The sequence below is a fragment of the Eupeodes corollae genome, chromosome 1 (genome assembly GCF_945859685.1).
Source record: "Eupeodes corollae chromosome 1, idEupCoro1.1, whole genome shotgun sequence".
Classification (NCBI taxonomy): Eukaryota; Metazoa; Arthropoda; class Insecta; order Diptera; family Syrphidae; genus Eupeodes; species Eupeodes corollae.
The window spans coordinates 25,950,634-25,977,715 of NC_079147.1; the positions used below are offsets into that span (position 1 = coordinate 25,950,634).

The 27,082-nt window shown below is 34.3% G+C and overlaps 1 protein-coding gene across 1 annotated transcript in view; it reads right to left on the reverse strand.

Annotated features, from left to right (window-relative positions):
* Positions 1–27,082, reverse strand: part of LOC129954247 (M-phase inducer phosphatase-like) — a 556,280-nt gene that overhangs the window by 408,706 nt on the left and 120,492 nt on the right. The window contains exon 3 of the mRNA XM_056068027.1: positions 10,522–10,606. Coding sequence (XP_055924002.1) covers positions 10,522–10,606 — 85 coding nt within the window. The remainder of the gene's footprint in view (positions 1–10,521; positions 10,607–27,082) is intronic.

Sequence of the window (27,082 nt, forward strand, 5' to 3'; positions counted from 1 at the left end):
TTAGCGGCGCGTAGATAGGTATTATCGAAAGAAGGTGAGGGCATCTTACATGGTAGCATAGCACATCCCTCACAAGCATTACATCATGAATTTTTCGTCTTGATTCAAGAGACTTAATACCCAACAAAATAGATCTTGCTCTGTAATCTGGTGGAAAGTTCCAATTAATTTTATAAAATCTAAATTTTGTAAAACGCCTTTGGACTTTTTCACTTCGATCAGAATAAGTGCTAAAAGTTGGGTTCCATATAACATCTGCATATTCTAATACAGACCTAACAAGAGATGGTGGCAATCTTCAACACATTTGATCTTCAAAAATAATTTCAAGTCGTCAGCATATAAAAGACACTTAGAGAATTTTACAGTTGACGCAATGTCATTAATAAAAACATTAAAGAGCAGAGGACCCAAATGACTACCCTGAGGGTCGCCAGAAGTGCATGAAATAGATTTTGAAAGAGAGCTATCAATGATAACTTTTTGCGACCTGCCCGTTAGGTAAGATGAAATCCAACTTAAAAACTTAGAATGGAAACCAAAGATTTCCAGTTTTTGCACCAGAATGTTATGATTCACAGAATCAAAAGCTTTGCTAAAATCTATATAAATCGCATCTACCTCATACTTATCTTCTATGGAATTTATAATATATCTTGAAAATAGTACTATATTGGTTGTAGTGGATCGCCCAGATATAAAACCGTGTTGGAATTCAGATATAGATTCTTTCGTTAAGAATTCAATTTTGTTTTTTACAATACTTTCAAACAATTTAGGTATTGCTGAGAGCTTAGAGATACCTCTTTAATTTTCTATCATATTCTTAGATCCAGATTTATGAATTGGAACTAGATATGAAGTTTCCCATGTATTGAGAAAGACTCCTTCGGATAGGGACTTATTAAAAATACAAACAAGAGGAATACAAAGTGCTGAAGCACAAAGTTTGAGAAATATAGCAGTAATGCTATCAGTTCCAGAATTAAATTTTGCTTTTAATGCTTTAAGTCCTGATAGCACTTCAGAACTACTTAGCTTTAAATCACCAATATCAACCTTACTTGGTATATTGGGAAAACAAGAATGATTGATAATATCAGGAGTTGAGTATACCGATTGGAAGAAGTTTGCAAATAATTCAAGAATAGAATCGATATTTGACCCTTCGGTATCCGTATAGGACATATTTTTGGGAAATCCATTTGATTTCCTTTTCGTGTTGACAAACGACCAGAATGAGTTACAATCTTTCTTAATATTACGAAATTCATAGAAAACGTATTGAATGAATTCAACATAATTTCATTCGCTTTGCCCTAAAGGGTCTTCCTTGTGATGATCCTTATGGTCTGCCTCCCTTTAAACATCGTATTCTGCTTCTTCTAATGCAATCTTTCCATCAAACACTATTAATAATGACTTAGTATTTTTTTTTATCAACTGATGGTGAAATTGATGCACCTTGTTTGCACATTTGAATTACCGAGGCGGAATTCATTACCTGCGTCCTTTTGACTTTATACATATTGACTTCCATAGAACTAACTATGGAAAGAATGAAGCTTTAAGTCAAATTAGCATTTAATATAACTTAAAAGGTTCTTCGATTGATTTAAATTTAAATAAGGTGGGATTAAAATCATTGTTTAGAACCAGTGCTCCACTATTGTAATCGTCCTCATTTTATTTTTTTGTTCTGTATTAGTTAAATGTTACTTATGTTTTGTATTTTGTGCGTGTATTAGGCTGTAATTGTATTATCTTTTACTAACAACTAACACATGCACTTTTGATGAGCCTCTGATCGTAGTTTGACGCTTGCTATAAAGCTTACTACTTTCTGAAAATTCTGAAGTGTACAAAAATAAGTTGCAAACATATATGGCAGAAATATTGCTGTTGTTTCTAATCCACCGCGGATGTTAATCAATCTGCCTTTTGAAATCTGTTGATTAAATGAAAGGACTCCAAATAATAATGTTATATTTAATAAAATAACAAACTTTAGGCATAAAACCGATTTCAAGGCATAGGGATTAGTTAATGCATAGCAATTTCCAAAGAAACCAAGTATAGATCTACAATTTAATCAATATGCACCGAAAGGCAATTAAAGTTCAAAAATGACGACCAAATTACGAATTCCCGTCTTACGTTCAAGGTTATGATCATAAATATAGTACCTATGAACTACTAACAGTAGAATTCTGTAAGCAGTGGAAACATAACATTTTTTTATATTTAAAGGAAGTAAATTGTTTTTGCATTAATCAGCAAACATATTTCAATCATATTAAATTTTAAGAAAATTATATGAATTTTGTATGCAATAAAAATTGTTTAAATGATTTGCTTTAATAAAAAATGTATTTTTTTATAAAAGGGGTATTTCGTTTGAAAAATTTAAAACAGTACAGGCCAAAGAAGGCTACCTTGTGGAATACCAGATAATACTAAGAAAATCCGGGAATAATTATTTCCTAGTTTTACACATTATGTTTTGTTTGAAAGGTTTCAATGTAACCATTTTAAAGACTAACTATTAAGGTCTAAGGGCTTCGATATTTCGATATAAGTAGATGGTATCACCTTGAAATTTATATCCAATTATATACAATGAGTAAATGTTGGTTTTATTGGCATAAATCCTTGTTATTCATTGTAAATTATTTCCTGTATATTAAAATACAATTAATCTTTTTTTCAACCATATTCTTAGAACCAGCTTAACAGAATCAGAAATATGTACTCTTGAAAAATAGCAAATAGTTTGTAATGTTTTTTCCCACTAATGTTGATATTTTTAAACAACAAATGAAAGGATTATATCAGGACCTGATTTAACACAGAATGAGGCAAAATTATGTCAGATAGATTTAATTCTGAAAGTTATTAAACATTACTAAACAATTTGACGAGGAATGATTCAACAGAATCTGATTTAAAAAAACCGTGCAAATAGTTCACAAGCACCTTGCAGTTTAATTGTTGACCATTGTTGTAATGACACATTTTTGAGACTCAATATTCAATATGTAATGGCAGATATTTAAAAAAAAAATTATACTTCTTACGAATTGAATGAAAATATTGTCTATCTTTTTCGAAATTTGATTTTTTTAAATTTTGTAAAAGCTTTATTTTTGTATATACCTATTTTTTATTTATCAATATTTCATAGCACCACGGAATTTTGTAAAAAAAATTGTAAGTTTTTGGTATAAATTCATTAATCTTAACAAACAAAATTGTAACAATAAGTTTCCTATACATTTCACTTAAATTCAATAAAATCTCTTCTGAAGAATTCAAAATTAATTGGATTTAGAGCTATGGAAGAATAATTAATACAATTTTCAAACTTACAAAACAAATATCTTTATTGTGAACTAAATTATTTAACAATGGAAATGGAAAAACTCCATAACTAATATTATTTAAAAAAGATTAGATCTAAAAGCCCATTAAAATATTTTACAACATGATTAATTTGAAAGACATTCTTAGAAAACATAGAATCAATAAAGTTATTATTAAATTAGTGTATAAAGATTTATCAGTACTGAACTTCTAAACTAAGATCGAAGAAATCAAATTTATCGATGGTGTTCTTTCATATCTCAGAACCTATAAATCAAAATCTTTTTAGTAACCTTAAGCAAACATTTTTTTTTTTTTTTTTTCAGAAATAAAATATTCATATTTTCATATTAGTCATTGATAAACGCTGATGTTATTTAGTCAGGTATATACAATCTTAGTTACACAAGCCCGTGCGTTTCGGCTATAAAAAGAGTCAATAAAATGTATCATTTAAATTTTAAGGACAATAAAATTGTATTACATTTTGCAACATTTTAACTCACTAAAGAGAGACCATAAAGTTTTATTGAATCTTTATAATATCTTCTGCAAAAAAAAAGAAAAAATATAATAATTTATGATTGCATGATGCATTTCCTTTAACCAACATACTTACTTATAGCTTCCTTAAATATCATTCATAAAAACCTCAATAACCTTCTTTTTTTATCAATGAAATATTTGTGAATGACTTAAGATTTGAACGTGCCGTTCATATCTTTGCATGCATGTTTAATATTCAGATGGGTTTAACGTAAACAAATAATTAATTTGAATTGAGCAAATAAAAAGTATCAAATAAGAAATAAGAGCTTAACATCTACCTACAGTATTTGCATTTAGATAAGGTTTCAAATACGTTGAGTGGCAAAATGTGGTGACTAATGAAAGATAACTGAAAATAAAATCATTGCCTTAGGACCTCTTGAAACATGAATGACCATTTGTTCAACTAACGTCCCAATCATATATCAAAGGATTCTTTTTTTTAGTTAACACAAATTTAAGACACATCTCTCCAAAACCATTGCAGCTTTAATAACGAATTTTGTCTGAATCAATTAACTATGAGTTTAACCCAATTTTTATACTGAAAAAATTGTTTGGATAGACGAACATAAAAGGCAAAAAACAAACGTTTTTTAAAACTCAAACGAGGCAATCAGTTCTATCCAATCCACCCGAACCTTAATCATAATCTTTTGCGAGCCTTCTTTAAGAAATTGTTAAATTTAGCTCAAGAGCTATTTACCGCAAAACATGCGACTCCACATTATTAACAATGAAATTCTTGATTCTTCCACAAGTTCAGTTGAAGTGATCTCAGCGGTAACAAAACTTAAAGAGGGAAAAGCAGCAGGATCGAGTGGAATGTACATGTTATGGTAAATTGTCTATTTCAATGTTGTAAGCTCTGGAGCTTATAAAGCCGGACAGACTTGGACGAAACAATAAGACACGGTGGAGAGACTTCTACGGTACTTCTGCAAACGAATTTTCCAACTTCCGCATAGGTCACCTAACTATGTCACAAACAGTATTATAACCTCTGTTCATACGAACCTACAAAATGACAACGGGAGTACATAATGAAAGTTTCTTAAATTGATGATAACCGACTTGCAAAGATAATAGCTCTAGGAGTCATAAGAACTAGAACAAAACAGGTCTGCTGAATGGCTTAATCTGGCGAAGAAATGTGGGATAGAACTCAACTTGAATAATACAATTTTTACAGTAAACATTGAGAGAAATACAACATGATCTATCTAAAGGCAACTCTACAGCAAGGTTAATCATAACTTGGTGAATCGTAACTTTTGTAGATGATGGTAAAGCTGCGGAGAGAACGTATACAGCCGAACTTTATACCACATAGTGATGATTTGCTCAATATATCCTCTTTATGTAACTTAGATGAAAGGGAAGATACTCTTCACTTTATTGGAAGGTGTCCGATTCATAAGGAAATAGGAAGAGATGCTTTTGGCACAAAGCCAAGTTTTACTCTTGCTTAGCAAAATGAAAGTTAAAACATGTTCAAAATCTGCAGGAAAAGCCCTTCTCTATAAAACCCAAATTATAAATGAAAATAACGGACTTTTAACCCACCCTAGTGAGCCAAAAATCCAATATGGATTTTGAACCCGGCGATTACTGATACAAGATTTTAAAGTGATGGAATCATTCAAATGATAGATTCGACTCCATTGTATCAAAAACACAGCTCGGCTACAAGCGTCTATGTGACTTAAAATGAAAGCCTGATGAACCAATGTTGGAAAAGATCTGATTGTATTTGTATTGATTGGGATGTTATTTGAAAAAAGTTTCATCTGAACCTATTATATGAATTAAGGTTAGTACACTATCAGCCCTCCAGTTTATAATAAATACAAAATATATTCTTTATTTTCTCCTTAAAATGTTCTGTACAAAATGTACAAGCTTTCTAATCTAAGTTCAAAAGCTTCTAACTAAAGACTGTAAGTCGGGGATTGATGGTTAGTGTGCAAAAGTGTGCAAATTGATGCTAAAACAAGTCTTCCTCCACCTCCCATGAATGAATTCGTTACCTTATCGCCTTCGCATGAGAGATCATATCTATTCTTCTACCTTAACACTGGTAGACTGCAAAAAAAACTTAATCAATCCTTAATCTTCTCCTCTTCGCAGCAATATGACATCATTGCTTTCTCAGTAACTTGGTTGAATGAAAATCATCACTTCCGAGCTTTTTAATAACGAGGATTATAATGTTTTCCGCAAAGATCAATGTCCCAACCCATCAGGTTTTGACAGAGGTGTAGGTGTTTTGATAGCAGTCAGATCATCCTTTTCTTGTATTGAGATTGGTTTGTTATCAAGTATTAATGTAAGCCATGATATTGACCAACTTATAGTTTGTGTTAGCTTAGATAAGATTCATATATTTATCCAAATAGTTCCTTGGAATTGTATAAATTGCATATTAATAACTGGTGCAAAGTGCTTGAAAATTAAAAAATTAATCAGCAGTTAATTCCTTCTTCTTCTAATTATGGTTCTGGGCCAGATAGCTTTCCTTCGGCAGTGCTAAAAAATTGTTTTATTCCATCTGTTCTGCTTTACTAAGCATAACAAGTCCCTCCAAGAAGGTATTTTTATTGATGAATGGAAACTTTCTTACTTGGTCCCTATACATAAATCAGGTTCTAAAAATGATTTAGAAAATTATATCATCTGTTACCAATTTAGCTTATTTCACTTCGTATTTCACTAATGCTATGGAACAAAAATTTTAAGTGGGCGCAGTATACACCGAATTTAGTAAAGCCGTTATATTTATCTTGTAGAACACAACAAGTTAAGATTCGAGATACATACTCTAAAGAAATTTAGTGTACATCTGGTGTCCCGCAAGGTAGCCACCTATGTCCGCTCCTTTTCATAATGTGCGTTAACGATATTCTCTCGGTCTTTAATTATTGTGAAAGCTTATTATATGTGGACGATCTGAACATTTTTTCAAAAGCTTCGAGTTTGGACGATTGTCTTGATTGACTTGACTTTTTTAATCTTTATCGTAATAAATTTAAAACTGAAGTATTATATTTATTCACTTTTTAATTTGTTCTTGAAGTGCTTATATCTGTTAGCTGCAATATTGCTTGTAGAATAGATAAATAAAAAGTGATTTTGCCAAAGCATTTTATAGAGTTGATCATCATTATCTTGCTTCGAAAGCTTCAGGGATATGGTTTTCACTGTAATCTATTGAAATGGTTTGATTTGTATCTGATTGTCGGTGCACATTGGTTTTGAATTTCTGGATATTGCAATGGCTGGGAAAGACAGATGGTGGCAAGGCATTCCACATTCGCGTAGTACGGCTATAGAATGAATCTCTGTACTTGACAATACAGCCGAAGTTGGGCTCGAGCATATACGAGTACTAATGAATATTCCTAGAAGCGCTGGTATTACGTTTGAACTGTTTAAAGGGAAAAATTCATTTGGCTATTTGTCTTGAGCATAAACCGCTAAAATAACTGTAGAAGAGGGTAAAACGAGACAAATTTTGACGATGTTGCTGCTCAAGATGCTTAAATAAGTTGCAGGACCAGCCCAGATATGGGAGTTATACTCAAGCTTTCTACGCATATATGTAAGACTAATAGATAACAGCCAGATCATAGGGAGAGAAAAACTTCTTGCATCGCCTTAGAAAACACAAACATCTTGCGGCATTTTTGGCGACATCGTGTATGTAATCATTCCACAAGAGGTGGTTGATGACACACATACCGAGAATATCGAGATGTTGAGTCTCCTCCATGCAAGTGCAATCTATAGATAACAGTAAGGGGGGTTAATCTCGTTTTAAGGATACAAGACAGTATAGGGTTTTCGAAGTATTAAATTCCGCGCGGTGTTTTATTCTCCAATGTACAATGCAGTTTAGATCAGAATTTAATGAGCTTATGATTTTGAAAATGAATGTGAAAAGGTACTATCGTCAGCGAAACAATGTATTGTATTAGAAGTTGCAGACAGGAAATCATTAAACAAAATGAGAAAGAGTGTTGGAGATAAAACAGATCCCTGGGGCACACCAGCATTTATTTTGTGGTTTTCAGATTTGAACCCGTCCAATATTATTTGTATTGAACGATCCGAAACGTAATTACTAATCCAATGAAGGAGGGATCCATGAAAACAGAAAGCACGTATTTTCGATAAAAGAGCATGATGCCAAACCCTATCACATACTTTTTATAAAAATATGTTAAGATTTGCTCCATTGTTCAGTGAGATGAACCATGAGATCACCAGTGGACCTATTGCTGCGAAAGCCGTATTATCGGTCATTAAGAAGCTTTAGATCTTTTAGATATTTGTTGGATGAGACTCTAGTTCACACAGGGCAACTGCGCGACCTTAAGTAAGTAGAGTATAAAAACGATCGTCACGTTACTGTGAATTGCCATAAATATCACGCCATGATTACTTATCATTCTTAGCCCGAATCAAAAGAAATGGACTTTGCAGACATGTAGTTTCAACAGGACGAAAGCCACAAAGCACGCACACATTATAATCGATTTATTAAAGAGTAAGTTTGATGGACTTGTTATGTCCTTATTGGAAAAACTTTTAAAATAGACAAGAAACAACAAATGGTTCGAATATGTTAAGTATTTTTAATCAAAAAACACTAATTTCATATTTGATATCTCGTCGAAATAAAAAATGTTCAAACAATTCAGTCTTGGTGATGCAAAGACATCAATCTGAAAGTCACCATCATCATGAAGAGGGATATACTTATGGCTTTTTTTCTAAGGTTAGGCCTCGAAATCAGTTTTATAAAAACAGATTGAAAATTCGCTTTAAGATGCAAAAGAAACAATGTTGAAATATGCAAGGTTTGAAGAAACGTAGGAACAACTTACAGTATGTAATACTGGTCAGATCATTCTAGAGGCCACTTTATATTTCTAAGATTATCAGAGATTTCTGTATTTTCAGAAATATAATAAAGTATAATCAAAATTTCTAAAACAAACTTTTAACTCTTACTGTCAAAAATTAGAGAAAAGAATTTTCATTATTTGGACACAAGAAGGTTAAAGACGTTGAAACCTGCTGAAACTGTCAACTCTCAACAACAACTGATCTAAAAGCTGATCATTGTCAAAAATGATCACGACAGTTTTTTCGTTAAATCTAAAAACTGTCCCAGAATTGGAAATCAATGAGTATGGCGGTCTTCCACAAGCTATTGCGGTTGGATCGAAAGGATCATACAAATTTGCAAATATTTCTCGGAACACAAGAGTAGGTATACAATCCTAGGTAAACTCTTTGCTAAGCAATAAAAGTGGCAGTTGCGTGTGTCAACAAATTCGCCCGCGCAAACTCTTCATGATTTATTGACGCATTCTAGTTTGTTTGTTTTATAAAGGGATAGTGACATTCAACACCTTTTTCGGGACAACACGTTGACAACTACTATACCTGCGCTTAAATACCTTCCCATCGAATGTAATAGGTACGAGTATGTGCAATTCTAGTTTATTTTTTCTTTTGACAGAATTGTCCTGTTACTCGCCCCTTTATGCCATCTAAAAATCAAAACACCATTACACCTGCTGTCAGGATATAGAATATAGATAAGGCTGAACATTGATCGTTTAAAAATTAAAAACGATGCAGCAAAAACAAAAGAACCAACGAGCGCCATCCATGACAACAATGACACTTTGCCGGTTTTGGTATTGCACTTAAGCGCCAGGTAATTGAAATCTTTAGAGTCAAGTGCACCTTTTACCATCCAAACCAGAGCTAGACGGTATTGTTTTCTCCTCTATTGTGCATCCTGGCGCCTATCCCGTAGTGTTGATGGTTTTTGACTTTTTGTTTGATTTTAAAACAAAAGGAGTAAAATCTTTGTACAAGGATAAAATAATTAGTCCTTACAATATGCTGGAAAAATTCTAAATTCAAAGTGAGGTTTTGTAGAACGAAAATCTTTAGAAATTTGAAAACAGTCCGTTCTTTTCATTTTTAATTTCGTTGCGCAGTTACTGTGATTTCATACTTTTCAAAAATCTGTTGTTTGGAAAAATTTTCCTCTAGACTTCTTGGTGGCCATGATCATGTGTTGGACAAAGTAATATGCTACTCCTTCAAAATCCACCTACGAGTTCGTCCTTCAAAGGTAATAAATATCAAATCAAAACAAATACCAAAAAGTTCCTTTTTATTCGAAAATTTCATACGCACGTCAAGGAACTATTAAAAGAACGTTTTATTAAAAGGAAACCATTAGTACATTCTGACAGTTCTCATCTTCGTACTGTAGCCTGACAGCCTAAGAGGAATTTTTAATTTATAGACCTGTTCCATTCCAATTGTCAATTTTGAAATTTCGCAAACCTGTGCTCAAACTTCAAATCAGATAAAAACTAACAATAACCTTTCTCTTTTATTGTTTATTGTTTTTTTTTTTTATTTTGTTGGGAAGATATATTTTAAGAACTATATCGGCGCCATCAGAGAAATTTTAGGGAACCTTCCTTAAATTTCATTTTATTTTTCAAAATTCACCCAAACACAAAAAACTATTACTTTTAATGGTTATACGAGAATATTTAGGTAGACTCTACTCACTTTGAAGACTCGTTAACCTGATCCTCGTGCGTTGGTTTTTCTTTCTCATCATCATCGTCATCGGATGACGATGGTTTTGCGGTATCTGTAAAGATACAAAAATAAAAGGAAGATATATGAAAAATTGCAAAATATTAATAACCGTAAAGCAGAAAGGTGTCGAGTTTCTGGTGAACATAAAAAAAAGATATGAAATTTATTTCTAAAACCTCAAAATAAAATAAAGCGTAGGTATATATACAAAAAGGACAGTGAAGCGCAAAAATGTAATTACTGTATTAATCATCAAGTTGTCGAACAGGTCCTTTATTGTAGAAATATAAACAGACATTTGAGAAATTATTATTTTCCATTGTTTATTGAAAGGTATACAAATAAATTAGATGGCGAAACGGTCCGTTGAGGTCTAGGGCCTTGTGACTTACTACTCTCAATCATTCCTGCGTGCGAGTAGTTTTGTCAGGGGTGGAGGAGACTTTTCAAGAATTACCCCTGGAGCAATTGGCACATTTCTACAAGGAATTATGATTGTGGTCCCCCGATAATCGAACCTGCAACCAAATCGATCATGTTGCAGTCGACGGAGGGCAGTCCTCTGTCATACTTGGCGTTCGTGCGTACGGATGAGCCAACATCAACTCAAATCATTTCCTGGTTGGTACTAAACTGCGCGTGTGACAATCTCAGGCTCTAAGACAAACAACAACAGCGACGAGGAGAACTTTCAATGCTGGAAGACTGCAGCAGAAACAAACTTAGCCGACCAAGCTCTCTATAAACCTTTAGTGAGTTGTGTTCAGAAGTCCACTGGAAGCTATGTTAACAATCCATCAGGAATACTGCTAAGGATGTTCATAGCCATCACCGAAGAATCCCAAAACGGAGGCCTAATGGTTTTGGCAACAAAAGAGGTCTTCCCGTCAGTTCTACGTCGATTAGAGAAAGGATGAAAACAGCTTGCTCAGAAGGGGAAAAATGACTATGAGCAGCGCGCAGTGGAGGAGATCCAGGAGAAGTGGAGCTTCTACAGAGGAGGAGACGCGGTACAAATTCCTCATCATTCCAGTCTTGCTGTATGATGCAGAAACATGATTAAGGCTATCTTAGTATTTGAAAGAGAAAGCTTCTACGTACGATCAATTGACCGATTTGTTTCAACTGGCAAATTAACATCTGGCGTAGACGATACAACCAATACCTGTACGAGCTGCGTAGCGACTTACCACTAGTAAAAAAACTGCCTGTTCAACGGTTAAGATGGGTTGGGCGTGTTGAAAGAATGAATATCGAAGCTTCAGCTTGTAACGTAATAAACGCCAAGCCAGAGGGAACAAGAAGCAGAGGCACACTCCATTTCCGGTAAAGCAACCATGTTGACCAAATATACACCAGCAAGGTATTCAAAACTGAAAACAGTAAGCTAGAGATCGAGTAAGCTGGCGGAATCTATGCCTTAAGTCCCAGAAGCTCTGGGCACTGTAAAAGTAAGTTTGTTCATAGCTTATAGAGTGCATCAAATATGCATCATGTTGGCAAATATGAGTCTATCAACGTCAAAAGTGACAGCTTAGGACTTTTAAGAACTGATAGCCCATTCGATAGAATCTGAGAAGGAGTTTATAAGTTATCGATAAATGTTGTGGTATTTTGTGAAAGTTTGACTTCATTTTTTCATATTGACGAAATGTAGATAAATGACAGAAATGGTTTTTAAATACAAAATGTCATTAAAAAAAAAGTTTCTTGGACAATTTTGACATTTTACAAGTTAAAACAATAAAGCTGTTGGTTTGTTTTAAAACATCTTGTTGGTTGGCAACAGTAAAACTACTAAAATATTAGAGTTGTTGGGACAAGTAAGTGCTGTAAAGAATCGAAACCTTAACATCGTTCAAGAACAACGGTGATGAAGATGACGATTTCCCATCCCATTTACAGCATTGAACCGTACTTTGTGTCAAAGATCTGAGCCTTAAGGCTTTTCAAAATTCAGGCAACACAAACAATCAAGGCAGTAGTAGCTCAACAGGAAAATCAAAGCTTAAACATAAAAATGATAAAAATTTGTATCGAAAAATCATCTTCAGTGTTAAAGCCCAGTTTCAATTCGGAAGCTACATTCATATGCAGAATTATGATATTTACTTACTTACTTAAGGTGGCGCTACAGTCCTGTGTGAACTAGGGCCTCACGCAACAAACTTCTCCATCCAGCTCAGCCCCTAGCTAGATGTCTTCAGTTTCGCGCATGTTGGGGTTAGGTCACTTTCCACTTGTGCGTGACGCCTGATCCGTGGTCTAAATCTACTGCGCCGTCCTGTGGGTGGGAAGAACTTTTCTCTCGAAACGACCCAAGGTGCTTTCATTCGCTTTTGTCATAGTCCATGCTTCTGCACAGTATAGCAGGAGGGGGATGATGAGAGTCGTATTTAGTGGCACTTTAATCCCTCGAAAGAGGGCTTTGCTACATAGCCAAAAGAAACAGCAATTAACAAGAGTTATTCTTGGTGTGATCTCAACGCTGGTACTGCTTTCTACGTTCCTAGCAGAGCCTAGGTGGACGAAGTGCCTACCTCAAAATTACGTTCGTCGATATTGAAGTTTTGATCGAGACGTCGCACAGTGTGACATTTTGCTTATTTAGCGATTAAATTAATAACGCTCAGAAATGAATGTTTTTGTTAATTTTATTATTATTGTTTATACGAAAGAATTTAATAAATTATATAAACATATCTAGACAATTTTCAACAAAAAACAGCATCAAAAACCAAACATTTCCAGTTTTTTACTCGTTTAGTATGTGTAGCAATTGGAGCACTTCTGGTTCAATTAAACTTTTTTTTTGGATGCATCTTATGCTTGCCAAAAATGGATCCGATGATACTAACAGCCAGTTTAAAAGGTCTGTATTTGTGTCGACAATCGAAGTTTTTCTGGTGAAAAGTTCTCTATATCCTCCGAAAGTTGTCAGATTGGAAGAATATAAGTCGCAATTATTTGGTTTCTATGAAATAAGACCTTGTTTAGATAAAGTTCCTTGTTTCTGTTGCTAATCTTTCGAAGGCATTTAATTCAATTGGAAACCCTGACCCAAGAGCTTCATAGATGATATGAAACTTTTTTATCATATCTATGTATGTCTATTCCTGTAATTTCGGCAGTTTTCACTTCATCTCTGAAGAATCCTCTAGCCGTGTTTCCATCCTTCGTATTGCCTGACTGTTGAGTTGGCATATCGACCAATATATCAGTTTCACTTCTGAATCTTTCTTGAATAAGTTTTGTTCTAGATTTAACTTTTTCTTTAGCAGCTCTGGTCTCTAACTTGCCAAATTTTCACATTCAGTCTATACGCAATGTGAAGTACACATTCCATAAATCGGATCCAAGAGTGAAGGGGACTTAAACCGATTGACATTGCTTGTTGTTCCAGAATATTGGCTAGGTTGTTCATTTCGGAAGGTTTTGCAGCGCAAATATAACATGTTTGAGATGAAGACGTTACAGATGACAAAGCCGTACATATTTTGGCGTCTATCATAGTAAGTAAGAAAATGGGTTTGACTAAGATATAAAAAGTGTCCTGATTTATCTCAATAGGCAATATGGTGTTTATTTGATGTTGAATTGAATGTACCTCACGTTTGATCATTTCGATCGATTCTTTTGCAACAATTATTTTAATATGCCTGCAATATCTTGTTGATGATGGCGCTGGGTTTTGCCAAAGTACTATTTTGGTTTCTTCCCTAAAAAAAACATTTGAGTGGGCACCATAGATACACTGAACAGATTTTTATCGAAATGAACGCCTGATGAAAATTTTTGCTTGTATGACTTTTGCTGAGTACCATCACGACCCATTTAATTATTAGGGATATTTCTTTTAAACCTGTTTTAAAATCATCAATAGAATTTGACACGTCTTTTTGAGCTAAACATTTACGCTTAACACTATGATTTAGTAATCTTTGCAAGCCACATTCAGCAGAAGATTCGGTTACAGTTCTGCTATCGGGGTAGCACTTTGTTTTAGCCTCTTTAATTTTGTGATAAGAGGGTAATAAATGTGGAAGTTTTATTTATTTTCTGGCGTCATATTGTGAGTCTGTCATCATTGCTAACGCTTCATCTGCAGACATTGAAATACAGCCAGAAGTAGTAGTTTCCAGTAATTTTCTTACAATAGAACCTTATTAACGATTAAAAATGGTAATACAAATTTACTTGAGTTTCACTTGCTCTCCTAAGGTTTAGTTCATTCGCAATTGAAATTTCTGTAGAGCTAAACGAATCTAATAGGTTTTGTACTTTTTTCTTCTTACTTCTTTCACAGCATTCATAAAAGCTTTTTCTTGGCCTTCGTACCTTGTTTTCAAGAGATGAAGAAGGAATTTCATCCAAAACTGTTTGTGGAAGTGTTAGGGTTTCATGCAGGCTGAAGGAATCAAATAGCTGGTTGTCAAAGCCTTATGGTCACAGCAACACTACGAAATTAATTCCCTCAGATATTATCTCGGTAGACACTGACTACTGCACTCCTACTTTGAACCTTAGTAAGGGAAGATTGGGAGGATGACATCGTGTCGATAGCTTTCGCCACAACAATCTTTACTGACGGCTCAAAGATGGAGTGCGGAGTTGGTTTTGGGATGTTTTCTGAGTCCCTAAATGTAGCTAAATCCTTTAGGCTTCCTGACTTTGCTGGCGTTTTTCAGGCTAAACTGCTGGCAATAAGGGAGGCATGTAAGATACTTAAACAAAGCCCAAACCAAAACCGAAATGCGGCTTTCTTTACAGACAGTCAGGCAGCTGTCAAAGCTATTAACGCGGCCACATCCTCATCTAAATTGGTCCAGCAATGTAGAGATGACCTTGCGAACCTGAATATTAACTTCGGTGTCACCCTGATCTGGGTTCCGAGCCATAGTGGTATCGTGGGAAATGAACGGGCTGACGAGCTAGCCAGGCAAGGATCGGCCCTTCATAGCTCACTTGCGGAAATGGTTAACATTCCTCTTGGTGCTACGAAGGGTAAAATCTTTTCTATCTACCAAACTGAATCAAACCGAAGGTGGATCAATTTACCTAACTGCATTATATCTAGGAAGATATGGCCCACCTATAACAAAACCCGTACAAACGATCTTCTATGCAGGCCAATGCAAGACATAGCCAGGATTGTTGCGGTTTGTACCGGACATTGGCCTATAGGAGTTCATGCAGAGAAGTTGGGTATCTCTTACAACACCTTCTGCCGTAGCTGTAGTGACCAAAGAGAAAGTGAAACCATAATCCATTTCCTCTGCAAATGTCCTGCTTTGGCAAACACCAGAATGAAATGCTTTGGAAAAGCATTCTTTCAAGAACTCGATGAGCTATCTGAGACAAAGATTAGAGACCTAATCTTTTTTCTCAATGCGACAAAATGGCTCTAACATAATCGTTATGAAGCTTCTCTATAAATCTATCCCTTTCAATCAAAGGTCAAATGAGTTTTTGGTATGAAAACGGCGCAATAAAGCGCTAATTGGATCTCAGGCTAGGTTGCCTTGAGATCGCCATTTCTACCTACCTACCTACCGTTAGGGTTTCATTCAACCACGAACAATTAGTAATTTCAAAGCGATCTCGATGGCGACCACTTTTGGCCATCCTTTCGTCAAACCTCAATAACAAGTTTTTTAAGGTAGTCCTTATTGACTTGATTGCGTCGTCAGAAAACATATTATTACTAAAGAAGCTCATAAAAAAGGAAATACTGCATCAAAGCGCTTAATTTTGATCTTAAGAATCCAAACATCATAAATTAGTTCTTCGTAATTTTGGTACCCGTCTCAAAAAAATTGAAAATTTAGTATGGGTGTCGCACCATTATTGTACAAAAAATAAAATGCACGACTGGGTCGCACGAACTTGCTCCTGTATGCAAAGAGTCTGTTTAAAAAAGTACTTATATGAGATTTAAAAATATTCCTATAAAATAAGTTTGGCTTCAAAGATATAAATGCCATTTGAATTGTCAAAAAACCGCACGATCTTTGTATATGAAAACCATAGTACTCATGAGCAGAAACTTTTAGGGCGACGAGATGCCGAGTCGTTAGCGTGGCGTTAGTATCGAAAGTGGAGAAATTCAGCGGGAGCGAGAGAAAAATATTATTCCCATTCCCATAAGCAGCCAGCAGAATAAGGGAGATAATTAATTTTCGACCCAAAAAGTCAACACAATTTCCTTCATTTTATTTGAGTCTATCCTCGTATATGTTTTCACATAAAGAGCTACCATATGAAGGTTGATGAATTTGTTTTTGTTTTATTTATATCAACGCACTTTATATAACAAACAAAATGGCTTAATATTGTATCTAATAAGGGGATGAAACAAACTTTTGTATGCATAAGTCAGCTGTTTAGGATCTTTTACCGATATTTGTTTTTATTTACATTTATAAGTCTTGTTTTACTTGTGTACGATCTTTGTATATGAAAAATGGTTTCTATTACCTATAAAGCTACAATGCGATTCATATAGATTCAACTTGTTCCTTAAAAGCTTTTTTCCTTTAGATAGCTTTATTGTAATTTCATATTAGAAGAACCAGGATGGAAAATAAAGAAGATAAGAAAGAGGCAGACCATGAATGTTTAAATTGTAAGGTGATCGCCTATTGGTTTGTGTAGTTAGGTAGCAGATAGATGTCCAAAACGACCATAGAATAGTTCACTTGGCGTGCTTAGCTTTAAGCAGATAGATAGATAAGGACATGTTTATGATGATAATGAAGGAATGTTATTGGTGGCTAGAAGGTACATACTACATTCCTTCTTAAGTTTTTAGCGCAAACATGGAGTTATTACGTTCAGCCTTTTTTTACTAAAGTTTTAAAAAACAAGCATACGAACAAGTACAAGAAATTGCTGTTCATGTGTTGTTTACAGTCAGGCTCTTGTGCGTTTTGGATTTTAGTTAAGAAGTGACACGTAAGCAGTAGTTGTAGAAGTTGTACGGTAATACCTTTATAAATAGGTACAATGTGTATGCGTTGAAAAAGTGATTCTAATAGAAAATACATATACTCTCTCTGGCCAGTTTTTTTTAACTTGTAGGTACTAAGTATTTATTTTTGTATATACCTAGGCGAAGGCCAGGAAATCATGTGTGAAACAACCTTATTCGTAAAGAATAATATTTTAAAATCATATATACAAAGTTACCAAGATAATACTTCTTGATAGACTCTTTAAAATAGATTGTTGATTAAATATATCATATAAATGTGTACCAAATGCATTAATTTGGATGAAAGATAGGAATGTAATTACAATTTTGTCAAAATAATGCGCTCTTTCGGGCTCATGCACATTAAAAATAATTAAAAAAATAATATTTTAAGATTCAAAATTTTACCTGAAAAATAAGTTTGTCTTCAAAAATTTAAATGCCATTTTATAAATAAAAAAACCGTTGATTTTTCAAATTTTTATTTTGAAAATCGTTAGAGCGATTTTTTTTTAAATTAATTTTTTATATATAAAATTTTCTAATTTTGTTCTAAAAATATTTTTGGAATGCAGTTGTTTATTGATTGTAAATATACGTCTTACGTTTGAATTTCGTAAAAAATTGTTGACCCGTTTTTGGGATATAGAGTTTTGAAAAATAAAAATTCAATATTTTTTAAAAAATCCAAACAATTAAAAATTGCATTTTTGTTAATCAAATATTGTTAAGGCAATATAGGAGCTTATTCAGAAAAAAAATTATTAAAATCAGTTGATAAGTTGCTGAGAAAATTAAAAAACAAAATAACGGTTCTATGAGCGGTACATTTCCTGAGCAATAAAAAAATATGGTTTCCTCGTAGAAAGAAGCCAAGTTAAAAAATAAAATTTTAGAGAAAATTAAAAAAAAATCTATCGGTTTGTTATTGAGAAAATTCGATTTTTCGGTTTTTGACCAAAAAAATTGTATGGGAGCCACTGTTAGTTTTGATCTTAAAAAAAAAATGAAAAAAACGCCTAACGCGAATCTGCTCAAAACCTTAACTTCCAAGTTTGAACTCAATCGACCCAATGGCTTAGGCTGTAGGAGCGTGGACAGACAGACAAAACCGACCGGACGGAATCGCGGGACCCACTTTTTTCGACTTCTCTACCATCGTAATATCATGTTTGATTAAAATCTCGAGTTCGAAATTTTGCACGAATGCAAAACTTGCCATATAGTTCCTATATGTCGCAAGTAAAAATTGGTCACAGTCATTAAGTGGAAGGTGTAAGCTGCAAAAAAAAAACGGTTTTTGTTTACATTTGTGCAAGTGTTTTTTTTTTCTAATTAAATCCCTCTAAATAGCGAAATTATCACACTGTGCGTCGGTGTTGTCAGTTCTGTCAGGATTCCAAGACTATACATGCCTCTATACAACTCGTCCCTGTAGATGCTGTCATATGCGGCCTTGAAATCGATGAAAAGATGGTGGGTGTAGAATTGGTGTTCTTGGGTTTTTCCACGATCTGTCGTAACGTGAATATTTGATTCGACCTTGGACTTTCCTGGTCTAAAACTAAACTGATAAGGACCTATCAGGTTCTTGACGATGGCCTTTAGACGTTCACAAATTACGGCAGAGAAGATTTTGTAGGCGATATTAAGTAGACTGAAGCCTCTATAGTTGGTGCAGTTTAGAGTGTCTCCTTTTATCACATTTAGATCGGAAAATAAATCGCTGTTGCAAAGACTCTCCATTCTCAACCTGTCAAGCAAATCAGCTTTCAAATTCTAACTCCTGACTTTACAACAGTTGATCAACTGTCAAGTTGAATTAGAAAGAAGAAACTGGCTATAAGTCTACGAAAGTGGTAAAGTTCTATAAAATGGATCTTTAAAGTCCAAGCTACACCCTCGAGTAGATAATTTCAAAAGAATTGCTTATTTTTACTATAGAATAGTGTAACAGGTCTTTTGTATTCATAAGTTCAATATCTTATTACTTAGATGTATCACAATATTTCCCTCTCACTCTCCTCTAAAAATGAAATTAATTCAAAACCACGAAGGATAAATTCTTCATTTTATTTCCTTCAAGACAAATAAAACTAAGACACCAGATTGAGATCACGAAACCGCATAACCACCATCATCAGTTTTAAAGTAAAGTAAAAGACTCTTTATATACGAAGTACTTATACGAAGGAAGTTCCTTTTCTATGGCTTCATTCCCATAATGAAAAGCTTCTACAATGAATAATAAAAATGTAGGTATATGATCCAATTCTCATGATCATTATGTTGTAATCTCTCTTAGATTGGCCATTCGCTCATTCACTAAACAAATTTCAAGAAGTCTTAAGTATCTGTCAAGGTAGTTATAAGCGTTCATGGATTTATATCTCTATAAACATTACGACGCAGTATTTCTTTATTTTGTTGTTGTTTTCAGATTTTTTAAAAAATATTTTGGGATACTAAATGCGCATGGGAACGCATGAGATTCATTGGTAATTTCTTCATCAGCTTCGAGCAAGACGTGAATGTAGTTATGCTTGTGGTAGTCATTTCAAAGTTCGACAGAAGTATCGGATTTTAGGCATTGTCATCTTCTTTAACCCTTTTTTTTACAGTTTTTGGAACAAAAAGGGCAAAAAAATCAACCTCAACCTAAAAAGACATCAGAACATTGTCTTTATAAGAAAAAAATCTTTTAAAAAAATCAAAACAGAGGGATCCTTCATGGAACGTAACAAAAGACATTTCAATATACCCCCATACCGTTTGTCGTCTTCTTCGATAGAATGGAGTAAAAAAGTGTTGTGTGTTATTTGTGTACTCATCCAAAGTATAAAGAGGAAGTTAGCTTAACCGAATCTTTTGTTCCCGACAAAAATTCATACAATTTTTCGAGGGAGGAATATATAGGGAGTCGTCTCGAAGTCTTCGATACACTTTCTTTCAAAAAAGAAGAAGTAATAAATCTTTGTCCAGACATGAGTAGAAGGGAAATTACCATAACTCCTTTTTTTAAAATTTAAGTCTTTATGTCGCTCGTGTCGTTGGAAACATGATTTTATTGTCAATTTCCGTTGAAAAATTCTTGGAATGGAACAAGAAGACCACCTGAGCGGAAAGGTCTTCTTTTTTCGACCTCAACACTCAAATTTCCCCCCAAAAAATAGAATATTTGAAGAAGAAACCAAAATGTATGCAATTTTTAGTAAAATAGAAATTTCGAAAATCAATATCTTTGTAGAGGGTGTTCCATTTCAATGTAATGGAAGTAAAGAAAAGTAATTCGAATTCGTTCAAACAATTCCCATCCATTCTAATGGGAGCTTCGGGATGGTTCGCAGCACTCAAATCTTTTTAATTTTTAAATATTTGTACAAGAGTATTAAACTTATTTTTTTGTATTTAACGGAAGGGTGCTCCATAATTTACCATACTTAGAGATTTCTATCTTTTTGATGTCACTGAAAGAACTTTGGATGTACGCCGCCGTTTAAGAAAGCTTTATTTGCTTTTTTCTCCCAGATCGATTCGTTGCCAGCTCATTTCATAGGCAGTTTATTTCCTAAATAGCCCGTTACTACGTTTTTAACCATACTTCAGTTCTGACATCTAACTACCCTGTAAAATGCGACAAATGGATCAAAAGCTATTGCGGGAGTTGGTAAAGGGTGTACTCTGAACGACTTAAAGCGTGTTCCAGACAGAAATTTTGGATATAAAAGAAGTCGTGCTCAGGCACGTTTCTACCAACTCTATAACAGACCACCCGTCAGGCCACGAAAAACGTGTGGCCTATACCAGATTCAAACCGCTTAAGGTGCTTGGTATCTCTCAACAGATTGGTTATAAGCTTGATAGTTGGTGGCATTACTAGATATTGACTAATACGGAAGCACGCTACCTGGCTAGGTATGTTTTCAAATAACATTTGCAGAAGCTGTATGGATAATTAAGAGAAGACAATGGTTCTTCACCTTCTCTGTGCCTCTCTTTCTCTACCTAAAAAACGTTAGACTTTCTTCTAAAATAATATTAAACATACTAACGTAATAATTGTAGTACCCGTAGGGACCTAAATCTCTGAAAACACACAGAAATGGTTGAGAGTTGTAAGTCTCTACGCCCTGGTTCTTCATGGACTGTTGCGCCATCTAATTTATTTAACGTAATAAATCTTTCATGTTTCATAAGTAACTGCAAATCAGAAGAAGGCCTTAAGATTCATGTTGTATCAGAATGGGCCAAGAACTGGCTAACTGTGTCCTAGTTTAATACGGAAAGCCACTTCAATCTAACCTACCCAACCTAAGTGAAGCGTCTTTCGGCTAAACCTATAGTTCTACATCCGACATCGGTCTCAACCTATAAGTGGCCTAACATCGGCTTCCTAATGCAGCACTGTCGCTATAGAGTTTCGTCTCTAGTTACTTCAGCCCTAGCCTTTATCGTTTTCATCGACTATATGACTAAAGCAAGTCGTAAGAATTTAACTTTTTACAAGTTCGATATCAACGTACAGTTCTTTCAGTTTTCCGTCAATTTCTACAAAATCGGAATAAAAGTTGACGAATTTTACTCTTTTGATACAGTTGATAGAATTGAATGCTAGAAACAATAACTTATATTACTCTTTCAAGATTTCGCATAAAGTGAACAACTTCCAGCATCTGTTTTTTATTAGACAGCATTTTTGCTGATTTGCGATCTTTAAATAAGTACTAGTCAAAGCTGAAAGGTAAAATCTGATTGATAACAAAACTAGATGCTACACAATTATTTCAACTAATACACTTAAGTTTGGACCTCTGCTTGACGTCCTGTAGTCTTAAAGTTCTATTTTCTTTTTACGACGCATCCAATTCTCTAGCGACACCAGATTTCTTCAATTCCTTTTTGTAGAGCTCAACAGTAGCCTTTGACTTAATAAGTCATTTTAGTGTAGTAAAACACTTTTGTAGACTTAAGAGCCGTTTTGTTAACTCTTTTCAACTTTGTCTCGAATTCTGCAGTTGATCTTATCTGGAGTTTAAGATCTTTAATCGAGTGCGGAGCATTGTTTTAGATCTAATCTTTATGTGGCCCCAAAGAAAATGTTGTAAGAATGTTGAATCACAAGTTTTTTCAATCCAAAATTGTTATTGCTTATTAGAAATGATACCTCAATAAATTACAAGTTGCACTACATTTTTATTCAAATGAGGTCCAATCACTTCGGTATTGTGGGGAGGCTTTGCAACAGTCATTTATGGATCCTTTGAGCAACTAGATTCTATAACCTTATAACACAGCCTCCGAAGTGAAAATGATCTGTATTTTCGTTGATAATCGATTCGATGTTTATCAGCGAAGATACGAAAATGTTGGTGACCGAAATCCTTGAATTCTTGTGTTGACAAAATTTTAAAAATTTGAAATCTTAGTGCAAAATACGGTTCAATGTTTTCGCTGAATTTGATGAGAAATTTTCATCGTTGTTCTTGAAACGATTCACACGGTTTTGATTCTTCACATCACTAACTTGTCTTAACAGCTTGAATGTTTCCCTAGTTTCAGCGTTACCAACCAAAAAGGTGCTTCACGACCTTTTACGAACTATGATTTCAAAATGTTCATCATTTTTATAGGAAACTTAAATACGTTGTCAAAGCTTTAATCCTTCCATTTTATGTTTTGGGTTGGTTTTAACTTGTCAAATGCCCTCCAAAGATGACAGCTTTTAAAGTGACAGATGTCCAAGCAGCGGACTTTTTCAAATGAAACCTTTATATGATTTGCCTTCATTTCGTCAGAATCAACGAAAAATTGATTAAATGTGCAAAAGTCATGCTTAAGGAATTGGTCATTGTTGTTTATTGGCTGATCCGAAATGGGTGTATTCAAATAATCAAATCTATCGATTAAACTCAATTTTATTAACAGTTTCGATAGTTTTGTGGTTATTTCTACTAGAGCCAATTTCTTCACAGAATCCTAACGTAAGGATCAGAACTAGTAATAAAAATTAGTATACAAATCAGTATCAACTCATTTGGAACCTATGCTATCAATTTGGAACCGAGTATTTGTTTGGACTTGTGCAGTAAGCTAGGACCTGGTTATTATACCAGTTGTTTAGTAATTGAATTATTACCTTTTGATTACTTCACAGAAATACTAATCTCAGTTCTCCTAAATTGGTATCTAGTACTAGTTAGAAATGGGCGAATATATTGGAATAAAAGCCATAGGGTCCATTCGGTTTGGCATAAAGCAAACCAATACCAAAAATCTCTAACTTAAAAAACATACTTAAAACTTGAAATTTGTACAACTAATTTTGACATTTTTGTATGGCGCAAATACCAAATAAATATATGAATGGTATTTGAAATGACAATTCAGTGTTTAAATCAAGTTTTGGACGTATCAATTCCTAAGACTGAAATGTGAAGTTAGATCAAAATGTGAAAAAATTTAGGTGTACTCGTTTTTTATTAGGTCTACGTATTCGACGTTGTAGATTCCCTAGTTAGACTGGGTACTAGGACAAATGTGAAGAAATTGGGCGTTAGAGTCAATAAAATTAAAGTTCACGATCAATTTTTGTTCGATTACCTTGAAACAATAATAAAAGTTCTATTCCTGACAGGCACTACAAACCCTCGTAAAAATGCGTACTCGCCCGCTTGATGCTCTGAACCGAGGAGCTGCTTCTTCAGTACCCTCTAATCCCTACTTCTATACTTGAATTGCTGAAAATACTGTCTTTGTCAGAGTCAGAGTTTTTTGAACATTTTGATAACTTTACATTGACAAACTGCAAAATCTTGAATTTCCTCCAGTTACAAATATCAATACATTCTGTTATATTCCTACCTTTACACGAAAGTCATTTGTTATTTGGCCTCGAGTATGTTACTTTTGAGCGCCGCGGTGGTTTTCGGCTCATTCGTATAGGCCTGCGATTTAAGAAATCCTCAAAATAAAAAGTCAAAACTGATCACATTACACGATCTTGCAAGTTCATGTCGTCTACGCCCGTGCAAGTCGATTGTCTCTTAAGGTATGTGGAACGTAGCACGATCATATTAAAACCATCAGTCTTCGGTGTCCATATCGTTAAATTCAGGACACAAGAAATTCAAAAAGTGATCATAGACCTATAGCTATCGCCATTGACGGTATTGGCACGACCAGTATCATTTCGAAGAAGTATGGACCAAAGACGCGTCTAGCCTAAAATCCACACCAAACATCAACCATATTTGAATCTTCCGTAGGTTGTGGTTGATATTTAACTCGAATTTTAAAATAAGGAATAGAGATGCAAAACTATAAGCAAAATACGCCAGTAAAGGCGTACTTGTTTATTTGTAAGGATCGTCTCGCGGCCCGGGAAACTGATAATTCAGGTCATTAATATCTCTTGTACTTGCAGAAATCAAATTTTCCACTGAGCGTGAATTATCAGTACTATGAAATTTCTAAACAATTTATCAATTGATGGCATGATTTTTTGACGACCATAATCATCGTTTCTTCATTTCAATCCGTATCGCTGTCCGGTATATCGTAAACAACATTAACTAAAATTATGACAGTTCAAATGACAGCTGATGAGTTTAACAGTTGTCACATTTCTAACCACGAAGTCATTGACTTTATACTTGTCGAATACTTAAAAAACATTTGTAAATGTGAGTTTTCCGTTGGCGTACAGATTTGTCATTATTAAAAATCAATAAAACCTTCATTTCTTAAAAAGCACCTGTTATTAGTTTTCTTAAGGTTCTACTGGTGCTACTACTGCTGTCAGTGTCTTACAAGTAGTTCCTCTATACTTTATATGGTAGTATCCACCCAAAAGAATGCTCTTAACGGCTAAATGCCACGAGACTCATTTTCCGATGTGCTCCGTTGAACTGTTGTACATACAACAAAAACACAGTTAACTGCTACTATTATTATCAGCACCAAGAGTTCCGGCCGGCTCTGTCCGCCTGCATTATGACTTGACGACGATGATGGTGGGCACCTTAAGTGCCCCACATTAGAATCATGGAAGAAATAGGTACTACAAAAAAACCACACCTGACATAGTCGTAGTCGTCTCGGATGCCTAAAGACACCAAACACCAGCACCACAATAATACCCATTACCCAACTTGGAGTGTGCTAGAGATGAATAATTTGGTTTCGCTAGACTGATTAACGCGCGCGTCTATATTCCAGCAGCTAAGGAAAATTCAACTCCACTCATAACAAAATGTACACCACCACCACCGTAAGAAGGAAAATTTAAATTTTTTAAAAGAAATGACGACGAGGAATTCCTCCAAACAAAAGTAGCCACTCACGATACTCGTATTTGAGTCAATGAAGTTTGGGCTCTATTAAAGGAAAAAGGACACAACATGTGTGTGTTAATGTTTTGGAGGATAAGGATGTTGGGAAGCCATTACATAAAAAAAAAACCTAAATATGGCTCGTGCCATCATTTCCCAATTTAATAGAATATTAAAGGTGCGCTAATTACTTTCCTAGGGGAATGCTCTCCTTTAACAATAACAACAACAACAAAATTATCGATGTCCTTTTTTGAATTTTTGTATTTTTGGAATAGAAATGGTGATATTATTTAATAGGTTCGCGGTGAATGAACTCTTTATAATATAAGAACAATGTTGAGGACGACACACATGTGACTATTTTTTAATGGGTCGTCGTCCTTTCTTTCCACAACGAAGTGTTATCAGTCCTGTGGGATAACGTTCAACTTAGCAATGGATACAAAAAAGTAGTTTTTCTCATTATAATTTTGTTCGTCTTCAGTATAGAATAAAATTTGATCATAATTATTCCGCGCGTAGGGTGTCAGTTGTGTGTCTCCATATGTGTAGTGCACTAGTTTTAGGGGTGAGTCCTTGAGGGCAGCTGTATTAAAAAAAAATTATATATATTTTACTGACTTCATTCGCTTCGTTGTTGATAAAAATATCCTGATAACTGAATAAGAAGCTGTTTTTTTCGGGCTAATGTGTGTCTAGGTATTTATGTCTTCTTATGGTTTAATAAATTAATTCAAGACATTGAAAATTAATTTGAATAAATAATTGGAAAAGAATGTTAAAACAAGTTAAATAAACCTATTGAAACACTTCCCGTGTTATATGAAAAAAAATTAAGGAATCATGAAATTGCGTTACATTACACAATAAATGTGTAAAGGGTTTTACGGGTAAATTTAGACAAGTGGTTCCGGCCATGTTGTTTTAGGTTCGGGTGATTTTACTGTTTTTTTAAATGCCTGAGCTAAAAATCTAAAGCAATTGAAAACGAATTTTTATTTCTGCGAAAAAAAAATCATAAAAAAGGTTTTAGCTATAACAAAGATATACATTTGCGGCACCTATGGTGCTCTCCTCGTACAAGTCTTTACGTGATTTTATATATCCTATTTGCCTTCCTCAATAAATGGACTATCTAGCACCAATAAATTTTCTAAATTTGACCAGTAGTTTCTGAGATTAGCGCGTTCAAACATACAAACAAGCAAACAAACTCTTCAGC